This window comes from Astatotilapia calliptera, chromosome 1 (assembly GCF_900246225.1).
Source record: "Astatotilapia calliptera chromosome 1, fAstCal1.2, whole genome shotgun sequence".
Classification (NCBI taxonomy): domain Eukaryota; kingdom Metazoa; phylum Chordata; class Actinopteri; order Cichliformes; family Cichlidae; genus Astatotilapia; species Astatotilapia calliptera.
Window position 1 is genome coordinate 34,974,476 of NC_039302.1, and position 21,996 is coordinate 34,996,471.

At 39.7% G+C, this 21,996-nt stretch overlaps 1 protein-coding gene and 1 long non-coding RNA gene across 6 annotated transcripts in view; one reads left to right on the top strand and one right to left on the bottom strand.

Moving 5' to 3' along the window:
* LOC113026716 (MTSS1-like protein) overlaps nt 1-21,996 on the top strand; it is a 79,562-nt gene that overhangs the window by 40,908 nt on the left and 16,658 nt on the right. For 2 of the 5 annotated variants that reach the window (XM_026175804.1, XM_026175830.1), the window contains exons 4-11: nt 10,720-10,804; nt 11,629-11,720; nt 12,757-12,831; nt 15,320-15,328; nt 17,298-17,455; nt 18,553-18,660; nt 18,750-18,847; nt 21,421-21,697. In XM_026175804.1, coding sequence (XP_026031589.1) covers nt 10,720-10,804; nt 11,629-11,720; nt 12,757-12,831; nt 15,320-15,328; nt 17,298-17,455; nt 18,553-18,660; nt 18,750-18,847; nt 21,421-21,697 — 902 coding nt within the window. The remainder of the gene's footprint in view (nt 1-10,719; nt 10,805-11,628; nt 11,721-12,756; nt 12,832-15,319; nt 15,329-17,297; nt 17,456-18,552; nt 18,661-18,749; nt 18,848-21,420; nt 21,698-21,996) is intronic. The other 3 variants (XM_026175814.1, XM_026175839.1, XM_026175823.1) reach the window with 2 other exon arrangements.
* Nucleotides 3,724-4,631, bottom strand: LOC113026738 (uncharacterized). Its single transcript, XR_003272947.1, has 2 exons — nt 4,013-4,631; nt 3,724-3,863 (listed from the first exon to the last, which is right to left on the bottom strand). It is a non-coding gene; the product is annotated as an uncharacterized LOC113026738 (long non-coding RNA).

Sequence of the window (21,996 nt, forward strand, 5' to 3'; positions counted from 1 at the left end):
AACTAAAACAAGGTAGTTGCAGCAGGCTAACATTAGTTTTTAAAAAAGAACTTGTTTCCAGATGTTTCTTTAGGTTGCAGGTGGAGTCTTTTGACGCTGAGAGCAGCTTGATTGGTGGCAAACAGAGTTTGCACTACACTGTTAGATTTCACCCATCCCTTTCTTCTTTAAATGTGAAGTGGTGTCAGAATTTCCAAGTAAGAAATGCATTCCTGCCCGATAGAGAGGGGATAGCCTAACATATGAAACAGGAAAAGACTGTATTCTAATGATCACCTTTTTAAATGGTAACTGTAACGGAAAACAGTTACTCATATTTAGTATTTAAAATAAGGAACACTGGCACATAAAGCACCTTGATGCACTTGCTGTGATTTGGCTGTTAATGGTACTGAATAAAGAGAAACTTGAAGCAACCCCAGAAAATAAAACACCCAAAGCAGCTTGATGTATGCAGAGTTAAATGTGTTTTAAAGTTTTTTATGGCCACATAAAGATAAAAAACACGGAGAGCAGTCATTAAGACATTTCAAGATCTTTGTACGGCTTGTTGACTTGTTCCCAAAGGAGCTCAGCAGAAGTAACAGCTTAAATCACTGAACTACTGTATTTCAAACATGTGAGACATTTCTTTGTTTCTACTGAAGTGCTTGGCTCTAATTCTTGTGACCTTAACTGCTCCTGCCTTTGATCTACACAAAAAGCACAGGTAAACACAGCCACTGTGACTTCATTTAAAATTGATCCACTGGCTGTAAAAACACGCAGTTATAGTGTCGTGATACTGTGCAACATTAGCTGAGTGTGTGAAGTGGATATAGTTGGTTTCCATCATATTTACGCGTTCCCAACAAACCACCACATTATTATCTATGTTAATAATATGGGGCAGGGATAGCTCAGTAGGGTAGAGTGGTGACCCCATGATCGGAAGGTTGAGGGTTCAAATCCATTCAACGGCTACCCTGAGGTACTCCTGCTTCACTGAGTGAATGGATTAAATGCATTCACTCAGTGAAGAACATCATCACATCTTCATGTTATTGACCAGTAAGGCAAATGAGCCTTAACACCGTTACCACCAGTGTTCTTCTCAGTCAGGATCTTTCCAAACCACGGCCTCTTGTGGTTTATTGCTTAAGTATAATGTTTCATGCTGTAATGCATTCCTTCAGCATGCTGTATTGGAGATTTGCGGCACAGGATTTACACTGGAACATAATGTAGATGCTGTTGTCTCAGAGGTGGTTTGTTTTGGCCAGGGCTGTCTAGTTGTCTGGAAAGCACAATCTCTGTCTTGGTTTCATGGTGAGAGGAGAATCTAGGCCTCATGAATAATTCTGCTTTATCAGCCGGTGCTACTACTGCAGACTCTCTTCCCATCTTCCTCTCTTTAATCTGTCTCCATCTATCTTTGTCTCCTCCTTCCTTTCTGCCTTTGAGTTTATCTCTTTCACCTCTCCCTCTTATTGTTGCTGTGTCACTGAAGAGATGCTGCTGTCAGGGGAACAGATGGGCGGATGCTGCAGACGTCTGTAACCCTGGCAACCACAGCCTCACCTGCTCTAGCATTAACCCTGCCTCTGTGTTTTGCCACCTGAGACACAAACGCATCGTCATCCTGCACATTCCTTTTCGTCTGTATATCACCTATTGCATTGCTTTTTTATTGTCTTTCTTCTTCAGTCCTTGTTGTCATATTTATGTGTTTATGTGTTTCATCTTCATGTGTGGCTGACCCTTTGAGCTAAGTCAGGGTTACTGACAGTGTCTTTGGATGTGCAATCTGCTAATGGACTGTGGCCTTTAGTGGATTTACAGCATAACTAACAACACTTGGCCGGGTTAAATTTAACAGACTATAAGTGTGTCAGCTTTCCTCGCTTTACACGTCTTATTATGTCTTTTTATTCCCTTATCATGATAAGGGAATAAAAAGTTAGGAAATAATTATAAAAACTGCAATGATCTCTAATCAAATACAACCTTTCTCTCAGATTACATTATGTGAAATGTGAACTAAATGGGGGTTTTTTTCTCATTCTGACTGGTTTTCATTTGTACAACCTAGCTAAGGTTAAGGGATTGCGTATAGTTTATGAGAGTCCCTAAAAGTTTCAGTGATGCAGTTGCCTTTTTAAGTGTTTTCAAACCAAACGGCTCACATAATAGATGATGTATTAGTGAATGGGAGCAGCAGGCAGTTGTTTGTTTTGGATGTGGGCTGCTTGTGACTAAATGTGGAGGATTCGTTCTTCATTAAAGTACCAGAAGCAGCTAAAAAGTCTTTAGCTGCTTGTGTAATATTTGACAGTCTGCGTCTCTTAACAGCAGAGCCAGAAAACAAAGTCTGCAATGTTGAAACATATTATCATATTGCAGGTATGCGTGGCATAATTACTGGTGCCAGCTGGTGCGTTTCCGAAACTGCTGGACTAGACTCAGATAAAAATGAATGTTTGGTCCAAATGTGTCCCACATCTGCAGGTTTCTTGTGGGCAACATTTGGTCTTTACTGATGGTACTGACTCAGAGTGAGTCTGGCTGCCTCAGCCCAGTGACAGGTCTACCATATATGGGCTGGTGTGTCTTGGGCCACATCTGGCCAGCACACCAGTTACCAAACCTATAACTGAGCCTTTATTCCCAAAAGCAGCCCAGATTAGGCTCAACTTTATCTGCTATCTGGAAGCCAGATAATAAAGACAACAAGCTGTGTATTATGTTACACAGCATGTCCAGCCTTGAAGTAAATGGCCTTAAACTGGAGAAGTCAGCTCACGGTCCTATCAGGACAGGGCAGAAATTGTAAAGCTGCAGTGGCCTCAGACTCACAAAAACCAAAAACAAGAAAGCGTGAGCTGATGAGCTATTAAGGAACTTTGATGGTATGCTCAGAATATGATATGGCATTGACAATTCATGGGTCTAACGTGACTTTTGTTCACTGTGTAATGGCGCCAGAGACTTTTTCTTCCCACATCTTTGACCCCTTCATACCAATCAGCTGTAGTCAAGGTGGAGATGTCACCATAATATGAAGAACTATTTTGCTTAGCAGTTGTATTTTTCCATCCATTAAATCTGCGCCATACTCGGCCCAAGAAACACAGTGTTGATGAGAACAGAGTACGATGTACTGATAGCATTAAGAAAAGTTTAAATACCAAATACTAATCATAACTCATGTTCTTATTTTTCTTTGCAAGTTTGTGTGTCACCAGCTGTTTTTAGGTGAAAACGACACTAAACAAAACAATAATGTGCGTGTGTAAGCTGTGACTTAGAGTGGCAACTTTTAGTAATGACCGGTGAGATAATTATAGTCGTTCTAAGTCATTAAACTAATTGGACCTGAAACACAAGCAATTGAAGCAGATACCAGTGGGAGCAAAAGATACCAGTGACTGACATGTGGCAGGATGTTAATTTAAGAGTAATTATGCAACCATAACCTCAGCTCACTAAGAACTAATTGTGAGTAATGAACAACTAATAAACCATTTGCTTCATATATAGTTGTGTCTCTGTGTGTATGCATCTGTGTGTCTTTATGTGTGTGTTTCCATTTGACTGTGAAGAATCCAAACACAGTTGTCATTTAGTCCTGTCACCTGATATGAAACTGAAAAAAGGCCTACACCCAGTGCATACACACATAACATGAAAGATGTGCATACGCCTGCTGGATGCATTTATCCAAGTAAAACAGATACATAGCAATCACTACCATTCACTTTATTACAGTTGCAGGTTTGCTTGCATTGCACAGCAAATGAAAACCCAGAGACTGATGAATCCCTCTGCAAAAGTACAGATAATAGTTGCCATGGAGATGCACTGGTGGGAAGGCCAGAGATGCCCTAGGCAAAGAACCAGAGAAAAGGGAAGCAGAGAGAGAGAGATGCTATCATTACAGAGCAGAAGAAGTGATTTTCCTGGGAAGGAAACAGTGTACAGCAGCATGTACAGTGTGTGTGTGTGCACGTGCAAGTGAATTAGTTGCAATTACTCCAAGATGGGGCTTAGTGGCCAAGAGGAAGAGTGTGTTTCTACAGTGGGGAGGTTGGGGGTTTCAGTTCCCATCTCTGCCAGACTGGAAGTGTCCTTCCACCTGCCTTTTGTGTGAATACAATAAAGTGTTGTATGACTTGTGCGTGAATGGCTAAATGGCACATACAGTTCAAAGCTTTATGAAGGATCAAGAAGACTAGAAAGCACCTTATAACTGCCGGTATATTTACCATCTTATGCAATGAATGGAGTTAGAAAATATACCCACACTTTGAAAGAAAGTACCTCATTGTACCTGCAGAGGTAAAATGGCTTATAAGTAATAATGTTATACTTTTAAAGGGTTTGCATTTTATAAAGACCTTTCTTTAACGTCTCTGGAAAATTTTATGTGTTTATAGCGGTAAGCATTGATATATTTCTATAGTTTCATTATTTGTTTGTTGCTATAGTCTTTATCAAGCCTTGCTGAATTTCTTTTTCTTCCAGTTGATATAAATCTAGAATGACAGTATTATTGTCAAAAAAAAAAAAACTGTAGCTACAGGGATATTAACCCTTTAAACCCCAACCTAATTTACCCTTTAAACCAGGGGTGGGCAACTCCAGGCCTCAAGGGCCGGTGTCCTGCAGGTTTTAGATGTATCCTTCATCTAACACAGCTGATTTAAATGGCTAAATTACCTCCTGAACATGTCTTGAAGTTCTCCAGAGGCCTGGTAATGAACTAATCATTTGATTCAGGTGTGTTGACCCAGGGTGAGATGGGTGAGAGAGGCCTGGAGTTGCCCATCCTTGCTATAAATGCTAACCATCACCAGTGACGGGTTAAGGTTATTTGATTGTGAAAATAAACTCTTATATTTGAAAACTAAAACAGTTGTGATACAATTTCTGTTCCACTCTGTACAGACACATTCCTTAACAAAACAGGGGTAACCCTAATAACGAGTTAATGTAATAACGATGTTTGTGCTGGTGTGTCGCTTCCCGTTCCCACCGCTTTGAGCGCTTTTCCGGTGTTCACAGTGATGTTACTGTGTGCCAGTGAGTGACTGCAGTCTGTGTGTCTGTTTGGTATTCCCACTCTGTTCTCCTGTCTCTCTCTCTTGCAGTGCAGTTCAGACAATCGCTTCCGTAGCAGCAGACAGTTTGACCTTAGCAACAGGCCAAGATCTGTGCTGTCATGGAAACCGTAGCAACCCTGTCAGTTAAGTCAGTTGCTAGGTGATAAAGATCAGTTACTTTGCCATTTACAAGGGAGGCGCTCACTTTGCCTCAAGTGTGAATACATATCATCAGCTCCATTCAAGGTTTTGAGCACAAAAATATAGGAGTTATATAAAGAACATTAATTGTCATTCAACACTCATTTACATTACACACACACACACACACACACACACACACACACACACACACACACACACACACACACACACACATATATATATGTGTGTGTGTGTGTGTGTGTGTGTGTGTGTGTGTGTATATATATATATATATATATGTGTGTGTGTATATTGTTAATTATTACTTTTTGTAATGATTAACAATCAGGCGGCAGGATATCACCGCTCTCTATAAATAGTTAGCTGTATATGAATAAACTAAATCTGTATGCAAAGAGCAATATTTTGCTCCTGGGAGCAATCGTGTATGAACAGGATTTGGTTGCATTCAGGGAAAATGCACTGAGATAAAAGAGAGAAGCTCGTCCAAATGCAATCTTGAAACTATTACTTTTTTATCTGCATTTGTAACTGAACAGGAAGTCCGGCCCCATTTATCATTTGGTTACTCTGGAACTCTGAACCCCAGAGGCCATATCAGCAGACTAGTCAGTTCTTTAGTTTGACTGGTTACTGTACTAACAAACCAAATGTAAGTAACCTGCTTGCTGTGGATAGTAATAAAATAATAAAATAACAGGTTTCTAATTTTTAATTGTATAAAAGTTAAATTATTTTTAGATCTGAGAAAGTACAAGGTTAAATTCAAATTCAAATTTTATTTGTCACGTACACAGTCATACACAGTACGATATGTAGTGAAATGCTTGGACAACTGCTCGTGACCTAAAGAAAACAAAAAAGGAAAGGCTATGAATAAGATAGGAAATAAATATGAAAAATTAAAAAGGGTAAATTTAACTAGGAAGGAATAAAATATAAATTAAGGTTAAAAATGAAATAACTGTACAACACAAATTAGAATGAAGGGTAAATTTAACTGGGAAGAATAAGATAAAATATATAAATTAAAGTTGAAAATAAAATAACTGTACAACAAAATACACAATACACAATATAGAACTATATAAGAATGTATGAAGAAATCTAAATATAAATAAATATATACACAATAACAGCAGCTACCAGAAGTTACCATTCATTAGCCTCTCTCTGTGGGTTTCTCCAGTTCTTCTGACCTCAGGGTCATTCTTTCAAAGTCGCAAGTCTCTTACTTCCAATTAATCACATATAAATACTTGTAAGGAACCTCTTCATGTCACATTTAGGAAGTACTCATCGTAGGTCTGGATACCTCGTACTGCATTCAAGCATGACTGCTGATTTGAAATGATTTTTTTCATTTATTTTTCCATTTTTATTGTCATTTTGTGGCTTAATTAGTGAAGCAGTGACACACTGTCCCTACAGATTTGTGAATTCCTTAACAGAAACATAATTACAGAGGCATCCGTGGTTGAGGAAGCACTTGGGTGCTGATAGTCATCACTTGCATACTGCATGCTTACATGCATACTGAGCCTGAGTCCAAATGAACCAAGTGGGCAATGGCACAGCTCTCTTAACTTTGCCCTGGCTAGTTTTTCCTAATCAGTCAAGTTTGTTTGACACTAGCAAACAAACTTAACTTTGGGAGTCACACAAACTTGGTTTGTGTATGGAATGGAAAGCCCACCCTTAATCTTACTAGGTGAACATCTTTTTTGCAGCATGTAGGGTCAGTGTTGTAAAGGGGCAGATTTTAACCTACTGCATGATTTTTTTCCTCAATATAGTACTTTTAGTACAATATTTAGTTTTATAGTACTTTCCTAAATGAAATAAGTTTTGGTTACTGACCCTAACCAGCAAGTAAAAAAGAGAACAAAAAAGTGAGTTTAAATAAATCTCCTCAGCGAGCAAAAACTCCTAAACAGACTCCCGGCGCACACACACACACACACACACACACACACACACACAGTCTCTTGGCTGACAAACATGTGACTTTCACCTCATCCCTCCAAATTCCAAAAGTGGATTTGTTACTCTTTTATCCTTTTTTTATCCCTCTGTACAGTATATTCACAGAGCACTTTGCAGCCAGGAAGCATATCAAAAGCAGGAAAGGGAGAGTGACTGAAGGGAACATGAAGGAAAACAAGTAAGGTCGCATGTCCCAGGAGGCGGTCCCACCCCGCTGCAGGACAGACATACAGAGAGGGGGGGGGTTATCTCTGAAAACTGGTGCACTCCAATTATGTGAAAATAACAAACATAAAAAAACTGTAATTCTGAAAAATATATTCTCAGGCTGTAAAGTAAAAAAAAATTTCATGGGCTGTGGCTTTTTCCTTAAAAACTTTTGTTCTTGTTCACATATTATTAAAAGCAGACTATAGATACACTATTATTATTATTATTATTTTTTGCTTTTTGCCTTTAATGATCACAGCTGAACACACCTACAGTGTGTGTACAATTATGTAATCCTCATTCACATACAGCAATCCATAAACGGTGAAGCAAATCAAAAGATAAGTATGTTCAGTGTGGTTTGAGTCTTGTTAGTTCCTCTTTTGGTTCAAGTTAACATGGTGATTTGGCTTCGGAGAAAACGAAAACTGACTTGGATGTGGACAGACACAGTAGCTGGATTCCAGATGTGAGTAGTTACAGTTTTTTTGTCTAGTTGTTGATCTCCTATGGAGTCTGAGAGGCCTGGTAATAACAGACAAACAGGAAGAGCACCATCATAAATGTAGAGATCAAACACACACACACACACACACACACTTGGCTGTAACTCCAGTCCCGTGGTTCTCACTCCAGCAGTGAGCTCATTAAAATGTGCAAAGCGACCCTTTTAGTCTTCATTCCCTCTCCTCCACCTCGTCCTCTCTCATTTCTTTCCCAAATCTTCATTTTTCCTTCGACACGAACTATCACACACCGACACTCTTCATTAGTTTCACTTGAGATCCACTCACTGATCTGGGGTAAGATCACATTCTCGGCAGGCACAGTTCAAACTACTCCTTCAGTTGTATAACTGCTCAACGTGCACATTGTACACTTTTATATTCTTAGTATGTGTGTATGTGTCTATGAATGTGTGTGTGTTTGGGGGTGGGTGTCGCTGCTTTAATGAATGGTTGCCGGGTAGAACAGGAGGCGTGAGGGAGGAATTTGCTAATTATGAATGGCGCACTTCTCTCTGGTTGTGAACAACACAGTGTGTGTGTGTGTGTGTGTGTGTGTGTGTGTGTGTGTGTGTGTGTGTGTGTGTGTGTGTGTGTGTGTGAGAGAGAGAGAGGGAGAGAGTCCATGTGTGTGGTTTGGCGTTTGTGAGTGTGTGGTTGTGTGGTAGGCACAAGGCATATGCTCAGATGTATGCCTGATACATCTGAGTATATGCCTTGTGGTTGTTTTAATCAAGGGGTTGCTGATTTGAATCTGCTGACTATCTGGTGAGGAAATTAAATGAACAATACTAATTACCACTGTACTGCTCATGAGCAAGGCATTAGATTGATCAGACGAGAATAGCACCAAATCATTGTTTCATATTAGAACAGAAGGGAACCCACATAACACTGATTTTGTGAAATCAAATGTAGTAGGTAATGCAGATTTAACTGACTGCAAAGGAGGTCTCCACACTCCCTGGTAATTATGGGGTACTCTAGACTAGTTTGTGTGTCAAAGGTTTAAAGCTGCTGAGGCCACTGTGGTGGAAGTGGTGACGTGGATGTCTGCCTTTGAGCAGGAAACAGCAGGAATTTTATTCCTTAAAATATACATTTCACTTTTTAAAAACTCTAACCCAACTTCCCAAAGCTTAACTGCCTCATCATCACCCTAAGCTGTTTTCACACATGAACTTCAGAGGGTATCAGGAGATTAGGTTGGAGACTGTCCAAAGTTCACATTTCTCACATCTAGGAAGCAACAGGAGAGAGTTCATTTAAGTGTACCAGAAGCACTCAGATTTAGATGAGACAGCTGCCTGGATGGAGTGTGCGGGAGGCAGGACACATGACTTACTCACTGCAAATTCAGTGGACCATCAGTCTGACAAACCATAAACTATCGACTGAGCCAGCTAAACTCTGGGGCATCTAGTGAAACCAGTTTTCACTTCGGGCCACTCATCACTGCATTCAGAGTGCATTCAGTTTTTTTAAAAGCTCTTCACAGTTGATCTGCATGCAGCTCAAGTCTGTTCAAACATGATCAAACTGACTCCAAAAAGTTTGCTGTACCAACGTTTTTGTGTCTTGCTAACAAATTCTGCACTGCATAAGAACACGCCCGCTTTGAGAGACTGCTGCATGGTCCTGATGAATGTTCAGTTCAACTCTGTTAGACATATCCTGACACGCAGTTCCTTTAGGTAAGGTCTAGAAAAGTTCAGGGCTGTTAAATAACTAATATTTAACAATATTAACTAATATATATTTAACTAATAAGTAATTTCAATCATTTTGTCATGTGGAGTGTGCATAGGTGAGCACCCAAATGCAGGACACAGACAGGCAGAGTGCAAATGAAGAATATTTCTACAATTACAAAATTATGTGTTTTATATGGTGAAATTAAAGCTAAGTGGAAGTAAAGTTCCAGTAAACGTGTGCATTGGTTGAAAATTTCCTTTTTATTTGGAAATTATAATTCCAGTTTTGGATGAAAATGTTAAAAAGAACATATTAGATTAATGCCCTTCCTCCTGCTGTACTCCCCCTGCACATTGCTTTGTAAGCCAGCCTAAGCCCGTATGATAAACAGGAGGAAATCCCATTTGGTTGCTGTTTAATCTGAATTTTCTGCTATATACATTTCACTGGCAGTAGAGATTATGGTCTCTCTAGGTAAGGTATACTATATAAGCCTGACTTCTGTTTAAAAGTCTTTAAATGCGTAGCATTTAAAGCATTGAGAATAAAGCTTTAATCACTTTTCTTGTGCAGGCTTTCCACCTGTAGCGCAGCGGCAACAGATCTGAGCACCTTGTTTGGAAGTTAGCAGTCTCTGCCATCACTTAAATTGACTTAAACTCTGAGGTCAACTTTTTCCACATGGATCTACTGCCTTAAAATAGGCTGCTGTTTACAGCTGCAGGTTAGCTACTCACGAAACTGGGTCCCTGCACAGGATACACACACACTCACAAGACACTGCTTTATTTGGATGAAGCCGGGGTGTGCGCGTAGTGTCTACACGAGGCAGATCGGTGTCTTGTGTAAACACTGGCTGGAGGTAAAATAATACAAAGTCTGTGTAGCTGTTCGTGTGTTTGAAAGATGCAGCGCTTTTAACTGCATTACATTACACAGCACACAGCGAGCTGTAACGTAAATATTGATCACAGCTTTGTGATCTATGTTTTTGTGGAACAGAAAAAAGAGGTCTTTGTGGTAAATTTACTAGGAGATTTTATGCTTCACAATAAGATCCTGGTTTGTTTTTCCAGGGGCAACCAGAGATATCGGATCAGCTCTGACCAGGATGTGCATGAGGCATCGCAGCATTGAGGCCAAACTTCGTCAGTTCACCAAGTAAGAAATTATCCTTCAAGCTCCCTTATTTCAAGTAGGAATTTGTTCCCTTCTGTAACTTTTTCCTCTGATCCTAAACTGCAGCCCATCAGGATCTTTCAGAAGTCAGAAAATGCTCAACTATGTGTGTATTTCCAAGTAAAGCTGACTTTGTTTTATGATGGGGCACATGTTTGGTGAGGTTTTCTTGACAGCAATATGGACTCCATTAGGAACATTGGTCTGTCTATCCATATTGAAGTGGCTGTAAATAAATATAGCTATGGCACACAATGCAAACCGCTCTGGAAACCTCACCAGAGTCTGCTTTCAACCATTGTTTGCCTTTATCTTCATTTTTTCTACTTTCTAATGACTTTTCCACAGCAAAAGCTATTACGCTGATGATGATGGTAATGGCGATAATGATCTATGACTGTGGTAATGACGGGGTTTTTGATGAATGATTCATCTTCAAGCTCTTGTGTGGCTTTACATAAAAGATGTACACATGTCGTAATAGTCATGCATTTATCTTAATATTTGAGCATGTGTATCACATGTGTATGCATGTGTGGACATGTTGTGGGAAAATGTCCAGTTACTAAAATTCTGAAGTAGAACAATAGGTGGAGGTGATGTATACATTAACATGTTTTCAGAAATATGTTTTGTACTTTTTGCACTGTTCTGTGGAGATCTGAATATTGCAGGTTTACATTAAACCAGTCATTTGTCACAATGTCACACTTAGGAACTATTTAATGAATCCCTGCTCACTGTCTCTAATACTGCCAGTGCATCTAACTTGCATTCAAATATCTACTTCTTTGTCTCTCCCACAGTGCTTTGATGGAGAGTCTTATCACTCCTCTTCAGGACAAGATTGAGGACTGGAAAAAGACAGCCAACCAGCTGGATAAGGATCACGCCAAAGGTACACAGACATCCCAGATTTGCTTATTCATTCAACTTCAACATCACTAAATTCTAACCCCATATCCTCACCGCTGAAGTAGCTTTAAGTGTACTGCTTATGTACGGCTCTAACAGAAGGGCAAATGTTTGATCAGCTGGGCTGCACCATTGCTATGCTAGCACAGGCTAGCAGTGAACAGAAAATGCAAACTCTGCACACCATTTTAAAATGAGGTTTCAGCAGCGCTGCATGTGGCGTGTATGCCTACCTTGATCACATTGCAGCTTCTTAGAGCTACGCTCCTCTTTACCTGCTCATCGTCACTCCTTGTAAGCTTGTACCCCAGCAGCTGGAAAAGTAATGCCTGCAGATGTCCTAACTGTCAAACAGCCAAAGAATCATGTCTGAAAATGCCAAGGAAGTATTCTCATCAAGTTATCTGTTCCATTATCTGTCCCACTGCCAGGGTGTCAGATAGTTGACCTAAACTTTGAGGCAAAGCATGTTTTGGGGCTTCTGACGTAGCCGGGACACTTCCTGCTCTGTGCGCTGGTCATTCTTTACAAATGCTTTAAAAAAGACAAAGCCAGTGTTGTTAGGATATCATTGTGCCAAATACATGTTGTCTTTTCCTCATTCCATAAACCATACTACTCAGACTATGATCAGACTGAAACCTGACACCATGAAAATTTTTTCCAAACCAAACTGTATGTTCATATGCAGGAGTAGAACTAGCCTTTGTCAATATAAACAGGATATTTACCTGTTAATATGTGTTTCCGCAGTAAACAGGTAATCTTACTTAAACATTTGCTTCCACATCATTCGGTTCTAAAACTATACCTTTGCATACAACAGTGTCTAAACGGGAGCGGGTACATCTGAAACCAAACATAATAATCAGTGTTTCGCTGACCTCTTGGTGGTTTCGGTTCCTGAAAGTTAATATTGTTTCTATTTGAGTTATTATTGGAAATGCAAGACAGTATGAGTTTGCTCAGCAGCTTTTGCATTCGTTTTTCTAAAACATCTCTCTTTATTCTCTGTCAAGAGTACAAGAGGTCACGTCACGAGATCAAGAAGAAATCATCTGACACCATGAAACTGCAGAAGAAGGCTCGTAAAGGTAACGATCAGCTGTCTAACAGTCAAGCTCAGGCTCATGGTTGTCACTCAGACAGTTCTTGTAAAGTGCTGTTTGTGTGTTTTATGTATTGCAGCTGTAAATATATTTAGATATCCAGTTCATTGTTCCTACTGTTATTTATCTAAACACAACATCGTAAGTGTAAGGCTGCAGTTAATCACAAAAAATGAGCCATTTTGTATCTGACTGGCACTCTTGATAACAGACTACGTGAGCATCATCCAAACAGTAACTTGAGTCGTTATAAGTTTATATTGCCATCTGGTGGCGTTCTGAAAAATTACAGATCTTTTCTCATTTGTCCTGAATCGCTTTACCCAGTGAGGCAGCAGCCAATAATTGTTGGTTTCTTTCTGCTGCTGCTTCCGTTCAGTTGCCAGGCAGATTAATTTACACATGCAAGTTGTCTAAAATATATTTCAAGATAATTATTTATCATTATTGAAATTGTTGTTTTATATTTTATATAAAACATATACCCTTGAATGAGTATATAACACTCATTCAAGGGTTTGTCAGAATTTAAATGTATATTTATGTAGAAAGAGAGGGGGGAAAGCAAAATGCACTTTCAATTTGAAGTATCTTTAAAGTAGCCACATTTTGCTTTGATGAATACTTTGCACGCTCATTACAGTCTCTCAGCCTGCATCATGAGGACAACTTCCAAAATGTTTTCCTACAGCTATGATGGAGCTTTTCCTTCTATATGCACAGTAACTCATGCCTGACTGTGTCAGGTGGGTTTACATTACCATATTGTAGAGGTCAGGTCCTCTGGTGTAGTATTCCACACTCTGGTAGCCTTTACGTAGCCTACAGTTGCATTGCCTCATGGGAAAAATAAGAAAACAAATTGTCGTCCAAAGCACAGGTAACTCTTGGACTTAGTTTCCTGGGGCAGTCTTTGTGAGAGTCCATCATTTTTGTCTTTACAATTATTAAACAGAAAAGCAAGTCAATATGTTAATATGTCATTCCTCTTTACTTAGTTAGGTGGGGTTTGCATTAGCATTTATTACTGCAGTAGTTGGATGAGGCTAGCTGTGTTTGTTGTGCTGTGCTGGCACAAACACAACTAATGGACTGAAACAGAAAAAGAAAAAAGTTAACATTTTACAGGAAACAGCTATTTAATCTTTAAATTCTGTTTAGGGAGAATGGCTTGTAAGCACATTAGTATGTTGGAAACAGAGTAAACAGTATTTGTAAGGCGAAAAATGCGCCCCTATGGAAAGCAAAAAAAAATTAAAAATTGAGAGGTTTGCTGTGAACAAACGCTTAGAATGTTGGTAATGTGATAACAATAATAATAATGATAATGTTGATACTGGTACCTCAAAAAAGTTTGCACCATTTAAATTGGTAAGTTTTTTTTTTTGCTTCAAATCATATATGATCAAAATCAGTGAAAAAAGAAGAAGAATTTAAATTCAGCCTGTCTTCAGAGGTTTCCTGTGAAGCAATAATGTATATTAGAGAGGCTACTATTTAATATAAATTATGAATCTTAGTTTTCAGTTTGTTTCTCACTAAAGATTTCGTTTGTATTGATAAAAAGTCCCGTCATGATCATGTCAGTTTTTTCTAGCCTGATTTCTTTAGGAAGTCCACACCTTCAAAAGCAACCCAGTGACTGTGAATCTGAATGCAAGTTATATGCTTAGAGATGTCATTTTCTCACATAAAACAAGGGTAATATAAGAAATTATCTTAAAACGATAGTCTGATATCTTTGACGGGGGTTTGTATGAGGCGCTTCACAGTAGTCAGTGCGTTACCTATTGTAGAAGTTATCACACACCTACTGTATGTACTGTAACTGAAAAGTTACCAGTGTAACAGATAAGCAAAGTCCTGCTTTCAAGGGTCAGCAGCAAAATGTGTTTTTTAAAAAAGTACAAAAGCATACCGCGACGTCACACTGCCCTTTCTCCTTAGTCCTCAGTCTGAACTTCTATCCATGCAATGTTTAAAGCCATCAGACATTCTAGTTCACATGTCATGAGAGTTCATGTGGCTAAAATACGTTTTGATGCTGATCTCTTCCACACTGGCACAATGTTTCCACAATGTTGCATACCTGGGTGCATCTCCAAAATGAGACAGCTCCACTTTTGAAAACCTAAACTATCCTTTAACAGGACTAGATTAACAGTTAAACTGTGCAATGTCTGTTCCTGTGTCTGATAAGCCCCATCGCAGCTGATGCTTGAGGATATTATTGTTTCTGGATTGAACTTTTGGTTGCAGCTGTGTTATTTTGCTCTAACATTTGGCACTGTGGCTGTCTTGTGATGGCTTCCTTGTACTAACCCTAACAATGAGTTCTGCTATTTCTGCTCTCCCCGCCCCTGTCACTCTCTCTCTATTTCCTTTCTCTTTCCTTACTTTGCTTCCTTTTTTTCTGTCTCCCCCTCTCACTGCTACGTCTTTCTGTCTCTCCTCCCCTCTGGTATTTCTATAGAGATGCAGGGTAAGTATCAGCCTGCCGCTCGCTGCTCTACCGCATCACATCCTTTTCTTTTTAAATTTCCAGCATTTGCCTGCAGGCAGTGATTATTACTAAATTTGAGGTCATGGAAAAGTTTTGGGGGTATATCAGGAAATTGTCTTTCATAATGAAATAGTCATGTAAGCAGACTTAAGGGGAATAGAGAGAACCTTATCAGGGCTGGATTAACCCACCACAGGGACTCCCATAATAAGCTGTAGGCTTTTGTTTAATTTAACTTGCTCTCGGTGCATAAATTGTTATTAATTAGTTATGAGTTTATGGTAATGTAATTAGCATACAATTATTTTGTCAAGTACACCATATAAGCACATTGCAAGCTGAAATAATAAAGCCTTAAAGCCAAATTTCTATCTGAGGCCCCATTACAACACAGGTGCTTTTAGGCTGGTGCCACTCTAGTTTAAACATGAAACACGTGCTGTGTGTGTCCTGAACTGCATCACTCTCAGTCTGTTTTCTTCATTTTAATCAGCTAAGTCCTCCATTCTAGTCTGTGTGCAGAAAATGTGCAGAAAACAGTTTGCCCAGTGGCCAACGGAAAAACTGACGTTTGTATTTGTGTTGTATTTCCCATATTTTATTCCTCCTTTGGTGCCAGAGAAACCAGACAATGTTCAAAAGTCTGCATGACCAGATTTGAAGATTTAAAGCTTTAAATCAACACAGAAAAAATGATAAAAAAAACTTTCATTATCTTCTACAGAGCAGACGTGTTAGGGTCATTGTAGAAGATCATGCATTTTGATGTTGGAAGGTTTCAGTCAGAAAATTTTAATTTGCCTGAAACAACTGATATTGAGATTTTTTTGTGACCGGTGATTCATGAGGTGGGGTAGCAATGTTGTTAAGTGATGTTAATTTATAGGTTAAAATATACTTCTGACTTTTCTGCACAAACATAATTATTTGTAGTCTTTTTACCACAAATTGAATGTCACATTTTGAACCTCAACCTTTCGGATCACCTGAATAGTTACATACTGTGCCCAGTGGGCAATCCAGCCTTGCTTGTAATGGGCATCATTCTACTGAGCCAACAACAACATGACAGTTTATTTATTGCACCTAAATGGTCAACTGGGGTTTAGCTTTTAATTCTCCATTGAAACTAATGAAACTTGTAACCATGACCTTTTTAAAAACTACATGAACTAGCTCCAATGCTTCCTAAACAAGTTTTGCCCCTCGTGACAGATTAGAGCTCAGCGTCTGTAGTTAGCTGTCGTGTAGTGTCACTTTTAACAATGCATGATGTAACTGAACTTCTTCCTTGACTCCTGCATGACTTGTAGCTGTTACTATCAGCTTTGTAGTGACACTGCAGGCTTCAGTCTGACTCTCATGCTACCCCTCCTCGTCTGTTATCTCTGTCATTTTGTTCCTCATTCTGCTCTTACATGCTGTAAAACTACAAAGAAATTTTCATGTCTTGCTTTCCATTTACTGCATTTGATGTCTTTTTAGAGATAGCAGATAGAATTTCTTTTTTCAGATTACATATGCACTTATATTTAAGCTTTTATTATCAAGGTATTGCAGTATAGTTACAACAGATATGATAACATTACATTTTTAGCAAAACTTTTAGCAAAAAGTCTTAGTTCATTAAAAAACAACATAGGAAACTGACTACTGCACATTAACATTAGAACAAATACAGAGCTAAAATAGCTTAAAAACAAACACTTAAACAAGTTGCTGCTTTTTTTGTCTTGGTCAAAATTTTATAATCTGTACTAGCGGTTGGATGAACTCCTGCATTATGAGAGATATCCACATTTAGTTACATTAACACTTTTCCACACCTCCATCTTTCTTTCCTTTTTCATTTTCACCCTCTGATGAAAACCTCTACCTTCCTGTGTCAGTCTCTGCTCTCTCGTTTGATAAACGTCTCTCACCCACTGCTGCGCCTTCTCCCACCCAGGGCGAGGGGACCTGCAGCCACAGCTCGACAGTGCCATGCAGGATGTGACCGACATGTGCCTGCTGATGGAGGAGACTGAGAAGCAGGCGGTGCGCCGTGCCCTGGTGGAGGAGAGGGGTCGCTTCTGCACCTTCATTGGTTTCCTTCAGCCAGTTGTGGTGAGGACACATATGGAGGAAATGTGATAGACTTTAACAGCAGGAGGAAAGATGGACAGATGAGGGCAAGCACTGTCTAAAGTAACTTTTGAAGTGCCGTACAGAGAAGCATGTTCACTGAACAGCTCCACTGATAATTGTTTTAAATATTTTTATTACTTTTTCAACAACATTCAAAGGTAATTTCCCATAATATGCTGTTGTAATAGAAACCCTTTTCCCCCACCCTCACCTCCCGCTCTGCTCTCTTCCGACCAAAGGAAAAAAAAAAAAAAAAAAAAAAAAAAAAAAAAAAACACAAGCTCAAATGAAATATATATACAATTGTACCATATGTGGCATTTATACATAATTCAAGAAAAAAAGAAAAAAAAAAAAGGGAAAGAAGAAAATATATCCAATAGGAACAAACAAAAATAGCATGCACAATGCTAACAATTTCCTCCTACTCCACTCTCCTACATAAGTTGTTCTATATTTACTACTTTTAAAAAATGTTTAAATGGCTTCCAAATTTCATCAAAATATATTAACTTATTTTTCAGAAAGTACGTAATCCTATCCATTTCCATACACTGTGTCAAGGAGTTTATCCAAGCGCCAATAGCAGGAGGAACTGATGTAGCTCCACTGATAATTACTGTATTTGAACCCTTATGCCAGAGGCCATTGTTTGATATTGCCCCATTAAAAAAAAAAACACATGTATTTAGCTACAAAACTATAAGGCTAAAATGAACAACCTTGGGCTGTACTGATGGGAGACACTTTAAAGAATAGCATCAGTATAACATTTATCTTGCAGAAAACCATTAATTAATAAACAATGTAAAGCAAAAACGTGTAAAATGAGTTGTTACTTTGTGTCGTACTGACACGTCAACCACATTATCTTTATAAAGACAAGAAACTAAACTGCTTTGCTTACAGTACCTAATTTACAGTTTAATTATATCACGAAAAATAATCATACATAAAAATAACTAGAGCTTTGAGTATAATTAACTGTGTTATGGTTGTTGTGGAAACTGTACACTGAGAATTTTTGGACTTTAGTGTAAAAGAAAAAGTAAAAATGTTTTCTATCTTGTTTTAAGAATGGAGAGATTGCTATGCTGGGCGAGATCACCCATCTCCAGGCCATCATTGATGACCTGACTGTGCTGACAACTGATCCGCACAAACTGCCCCCTGCCAGTGAACAGGTGAAAAGCATACGCAAACATGACATCCAGAATACACAAAGACAGAAACAAATAGAAGACAAACCTCTGACTCCTACACGTTCTCTCAGGTGATTAAAGATCTAAAGGGGTCCGATTACAGCTGGTCCTATCAGACCCCTCCGTCATCCCCAAGCAGCTCTGGCTCACGCAAGAGCAGCATGTGCAGGTACTCACACACAAATACACTCTTATCCATACACACATAGGCAGTGTTCTGAGTATCAGAAAGAGGAGCCATCCTTGATGTTTATATGTCAGTGTGATTGTCAGTCGTTTTGTCTACATGTCAGTCTGTCATTACATTCTGTGCAGTCCCCGAAAAACAAGTGTCTATGGGTGATAGAGCTACTCATTTAACCCCAGAAATGTTCCTTCATAATCAGGCTGTGGTGATTCTGCATAACTATTGGACTGATCAAACTGGACCACATATAGCTTTAACATGGCCATTAAAACATGATGACTGCCAAAAACTGACTGAAAAATATTAAAAAGTAAACTTAGCCAGCAAATTAGAAAATGCTGAGTGAAAGGTTGCCTGTTCAGGTAGTTGAAAGGGCATCAGAAAAAAGGATGTTTCTCTTTAAATCCAAATGTCTGTTGAAATGAAAGGTCATTTATACATCTCCAAAAGTTGATTCTGTTCATCTGGACGTAGCGTTTTGTGGGAGAAACGTTTTGTCACTCATCCAAGTGACTTCTTCAGTCTCAGCTGACTGCAGGTTTCAATCTTATAAACAGTACATTTGCATAATGACTGAAACCAGCCCACTGAAGGAACAATGGGCTAGGAGGTCAGTTCCTTAATCTTAATTATGCAAATTCTCATGACCATTGATCAACAACCACTGATCAAAGCCCACTGATCAATGGCCATGAGTACCATTCACAGAGAGTTGGGGAATGGCTGCAATCACAGCATTCTAAGATGGCGAAAGATGTATCCTTAGGCCCCCTCCTCGATTCATAGACGGTCTTTCCCTTTTCACTTAAATGGCCTCCTTGACTCCACGCTCAAACCAGTATTCTTCCCTGTCCAGGATGTTACATCCTCATCATTGAAAGAGTGTCCACTGGCCTGTAGATGTAAATAGACTGCAGAGTCCTGGCCTGACGAGGTAGCTCTTCTGTGTTGTGCCATCTGCTTCGCCAGAGGTTGTTTGGTTTCCCCGATGTATAAATCCTGCCAATCCTCCTGGCACTTAACAGCGTACACTATGTTACTCGGGGGACCCGATCCTTGGGGTGGACCAATTTTTGGCGCAGCGTGTTTTGGGGTTTAAAAGCCACAGAAACCCGGTGTTAAAAAAAAATGTGTCTCAACTGTTCTGATACTCCTGACACATATGGGATCACTACAGGTTTTCGCTTATGGAGCGGTTGTCCTTCTCTCCTGGATCGGCTGGAGCTTTCTTTAGGTGCCTTTCCAGCTTTGACAAAAGTCCAGCTGGGATAACCACATTTACTCAGGGCCTTCTTGATGTGCTGTTCTTCTGCCTCCCTGGCTGCTGTGTCAGTGGGGATGGTGTTCGCTCTGTGTTGTAGTGTCCTGATGACACCCAGTTTGTGCTCCAGTGGATGATGAGAGTCAGATGTTCATCCTCCAGTGAGGTCACTCAGATGTTTTAGTCAGTGGTTGTTGATCAATGGTCATGAGAATTTGCATGATTAAGATTAAGGAACTGACCTCCCAGCCCATTGTTCCTTCAGTGGGCTGGTTTCAGTCATTATGCAAATGTACTGTTTATAAGATTGGGGAAACCTGCAGTCAGCTGAGACTGAAGACGTCACTTGGATGAGTGACGAAACGTTTCTCCCACAAAACGCTACGTCCAGATGAACAGAATCAACTTTTGGAGATTTACTTTCCTGGATGATTGAGAATGCATCAAGACGTCATTTATACATCTGATGAAGTTGGTGCTTCAACAAGCTTTTGATGATTGGGTCATCCTCAGCAGAAGCACTGCCTTCAGACAGAAAAGCATTATAAATAAATGATAATAAAGAATCTAGGACTTTGGCCTCAAGATAAGTTATGACAGCCTCTCTTTTATAAGCCAAATGCATAAACAAAACTAAATACTTTCAAAAGACTACAAACTGATTTCTATGGTTCTGTGAAGCAAACTGTATGAGTGTCAGTGCATGTGAAGCGGATTCACAGCATTTTGCCTTCAGTGTTTACTGTGTGTATAGATGTGTGTGTGCTGGATCCTTCTAAGTTTACACACCCTCTGTCTACCCCCTCCTGTCCTTTTCTTTCCCACTTTTCCACTCAAAACAACTGCCATTCTGTGTACTCTTTTTCACTTATCTTCTATTACTTGTGTCTTGTTTGTGTGCATTCATGTGATTTGCCCTCTTTCTCTCCTGCTGGATCTTTGCTTACCTGATTTTGTTGCGGGTCTCTACTTTTAACTGTTCCTGGTGTGTGGCTTTACTGCGCATCGCACTGCGGGTTTTCACTGACCTGATGAACCAACGATTTGCTGTAAACTCCTCTTGGTCCTTCAACCCATCATACGAACTTCCAACACTTCCTTTAATTGTCAATCTATCACTTTCTACAACAACCAACCCCACTTCTTCTCTCTGAATTCCACCATTACTTCTCTAATCATGCTGTCTCTCTCTGATACTGCCTTCGCTCTACGCTGGGAATCATCACCTCCACATTCCTCACACCTCCATCGCTCTGCCCCCTCCCTTCTCCTCTACACCTTCCTCCCCCAACAGCAGTGTAAACAGCACCCACAGTAGTGCCTCCCGTTCGTCAGGGGGAGGTGGTAGTGGTGGTGTTGGTGGCGGAGGCTCCTTGCCCCACTCGCCCACCTCATCATCCTCCTCCTCCTGTCGCTACCGCAGCAGCCTGCCGCACCAGCCTCCACCACCGGGGGGCATTGCTGCCCACCGCCTCAGCAGTGTCTCCTCACATGATTCGGGCTTCGTGTCCCAGGATGCCAACATCTACTCCAAGCCACCCTCACCTATGCCCTCAGACATCACTAGTCAGGTACAAATGCCTCATGGACAAATTTACATTATTTATGTGACCCGTTCAGAGTTACTGTGGCTTAAATTGCTGGCTTCCAATGACACACGCACAGCCTGAAAAAGACAATGACACAAAATTTTTGGTCTCTATTTTAAGGACAGCCAGCAGGTAAACTAAACATTTCAGTGTAACTTTAAAATAACAAAGGACAAATATTTGAATAGAATTTAATTACTGGATATCTAATGAAAAACATTAAGTTTCACACATGTGTTTTGGTTCTTGGTCTAAACTCTTATCGGTTTGTGTCACTCTTA